Source organism: Austrofundulus limnaeus, unplaced genomic scaffold (genome assembly GCF_001266775.1).
Source record: "Austrofundulus limnaeus strain Quisiro unplaced genomic scaffold, Austrofundulus_limnaeus-1.0 Scaffold85, whole genome shotgun sequence".
Classification (NCBI taxonomy): Eukaryota; Metazoa; Chordata; class Actinopteri; order Cyprinodontiformes; family Rivulidae; genus Austrofundulus; species Austrofundulus limnaeus.
In genome coordinates, this window is record NW_013952487.1 from 1,952,318 (window position 1) to 1,954,745 (window position 2,428).

The window sequence follows — 2,428 nt, forward strand, 5'->3', positions numbered from 1 at the left end:
ATAAAAACTTGTTTAGATGAAGCTGGTCTTTTCATTTGTCCTGATGTGCAAAAATAATAATAAATAATAAAATTCACAATTTTTTTGTTTTATAATGTTGCCTCCGTTGGCCATAAAGGTTCCTGAAAAGGCCTCGAAAAGGCCCACGGACCACCAGTTGGTAATTACAGTTGTCGCTTGTTTTGTGACTCTAAACACATTTTATTAATGAGCCGAGGAGCAGGAATGGCTCTGTTGATGATAAAGGTTGCAGACCCCTGGTCTAAGACCTCTTCCACGGCAAAGTGGTCAGGGAAGAATGATCAAAAATACTGATGGACAAATATCGTAATTAGGGAAAATAAATGATAAGAAGCCACCTGTGAGTGACCTGGGTCAAGTGTAAACCGTGCCAAGTGGCTTTGAATGTCACCTTTGATTCATTCAGGCATAAAAAAAAAAACTCCTAAAGCTAAGGAATAAACCAGGGTTGTGTCAACACACAACTTAAAGAACTGATTTTCAACAGGATGCTCTTTGTTCCCTGCAGCCTGTCACGAGACACAATTAAGCTGTCCTAACTTCTCTACMGAATGCTAAAGAAATCAGACAGAAGATGGGATTAGCACTGATGAACTGGGATTAAAATGAGAGACACTGCTTCAGCTTTTATAATGGCATTCGCAGTGAACACCAAACCGATCTGACAGATAAACRCAGTGATATTCATCCAACATTGTTCACCACGTKCAAAARTAAAGCTAACAAAAACTGGTGTAGRTTSATGTGTTTACTTTCAGKACAGTCGGCACCAACTCCACTGGTAGCTCGGAGAGAGGCCTGCGGTTCTGAGCCACACAGAAAGAAAACCCCAGACCTGCTTTCGCGTCTTTTCTTGGGAGAAAAAAATATTTAATCAAACCTAGTTACCCGGTTTTCCGTTCCCATTCGCTGCCCGGCCGACGCTTGGTGTCGGCAGCGGCTGAACCGCTTCGGTCACATCTCGCTGGAGCTGCTGGCGAAAATTAAACAGGATGTGAAACAYGTCCCCGGGTCTGAGGAAGGCTGCGGTGCTTCAGGTTCCCCACCTCACTTTTTGTTACCGATTCATTTCCCACAATAAACAACCAGACTAAACAGGCGCATTTTTGGCTGTTTGTGAGATGAACAAGAAGACAGCTCCTCTCTCCGGATAAATAATGAATGACGCCGAGCTTTCCGCTTATTTTCAGCGCGTGCGGAGAAGACATTAAAGGTGACAGTGAGAGTTTCTGACGGTCCGTGAACGCAGCTCGGTCCGTCATGTGACTGAAGTCAGCTGACCAGAACCGGAAGCAGAACTGAATGGAAACATGACGGATTTACTCAACAGAGTATCTAACACAGATTGTGTTAAAGTAAGGGTGAAATTCTTCTTGAATTTAGTTTGAAATCTTGCATGTTTGCTTGAATAACAAAAATATGCAAATCTCAATGATTTATTTAATTATTTTTGTTATTTCGGGTGTTCAACAACAACTCATCATGTTTGTAACTGTTTTTTCTGTTAAATATAGAAAAATCCAATGATTAATAGTTTGTTCACAATTTAAAAAAACAAGGATATTTGTAATAAGATTAAGATCAACATTTGAGGAAATATGATACATGCAAATCTTGACATATTGAATAAAATCAAAGCATAATGCTTTCTTGACAACTCTGTAAATACACAATTTCTTTATTCTAGACATGTAATTTATCCTCGCAAGTTGTTATAAAGAAACTTTAGATAACTAAATTGGGTCAAACGTGGCTGGAAATTTTCAGATGTACGAGTTCCACCATATTTACATAAAATATTCAGGTTATTAGGACACAAGTGCTGTGACAGATGGGTTTTCTAACTTTACTTTTGATTTTCTCCATAGAAATACATTGATATACTTATATTAAGCTAAGAAAAACATTGTTCTCCCTAGTATTTGCTTTGGTGTGTGCTAATTTTAGCTACTTTATCTACCACTGTCCTACTTTTAGCTACAGCTCTTTTTAGCTTTTAGCCAGTGTTGTATAAAGTACCACAAACTGATACTTGAGTAAAAGTACAAGTATCTTACCAAAAATTACTTTGGTAAAAGGTAAAGTCTCCTTTAGGAATATTACTTGAGTAAAAGTCTTAAAGTATCTGATTTTTTTGTACTTAAGTATTAAAAGTAAAAGTATTGATTTAAAATGAGCAGTTAGATTTACTGTAATTATAAAAAAATGCAGAAATAACTGTAATATTAAAATAATATATGTTAAATTTATGTTAAATTATTACTATTACTTGTCTGTTTCAGTTTAAATACATATATCAAGGGTGTCCACACCTTTTCCCCAAAATGCAAATCTATCCGATGCAATAATATAATTCATGAAATACAAATACTTCTTCAGTACATTCCTTTTATTATAATGATTATGT

The 2,428-nt window shown here is 36.5% G+C and overlaps 1 protein-coding gene across 1 annotated transcript in view; it reads left to right on the forward strand.

Moving 5' to 3' along the window:
- Positions 1-1,228: 1,228 nt before the first annotated feature.
- commd8 (COMM domain containing 8) overlaps positions 1,229-2,428 on the forward strand; it is a gene marked incomplete in the record, with an annotated part of 2,746 nt that continues 1,546 nt past the window's right edge. Inside the window, 1 exon segment of the mRNA XM_014011885.1 lies at positions 1,229-1,376. Coding sequence (XP_013867339.1) covers positions 1,332-1,376 — 45 coding nt within the window.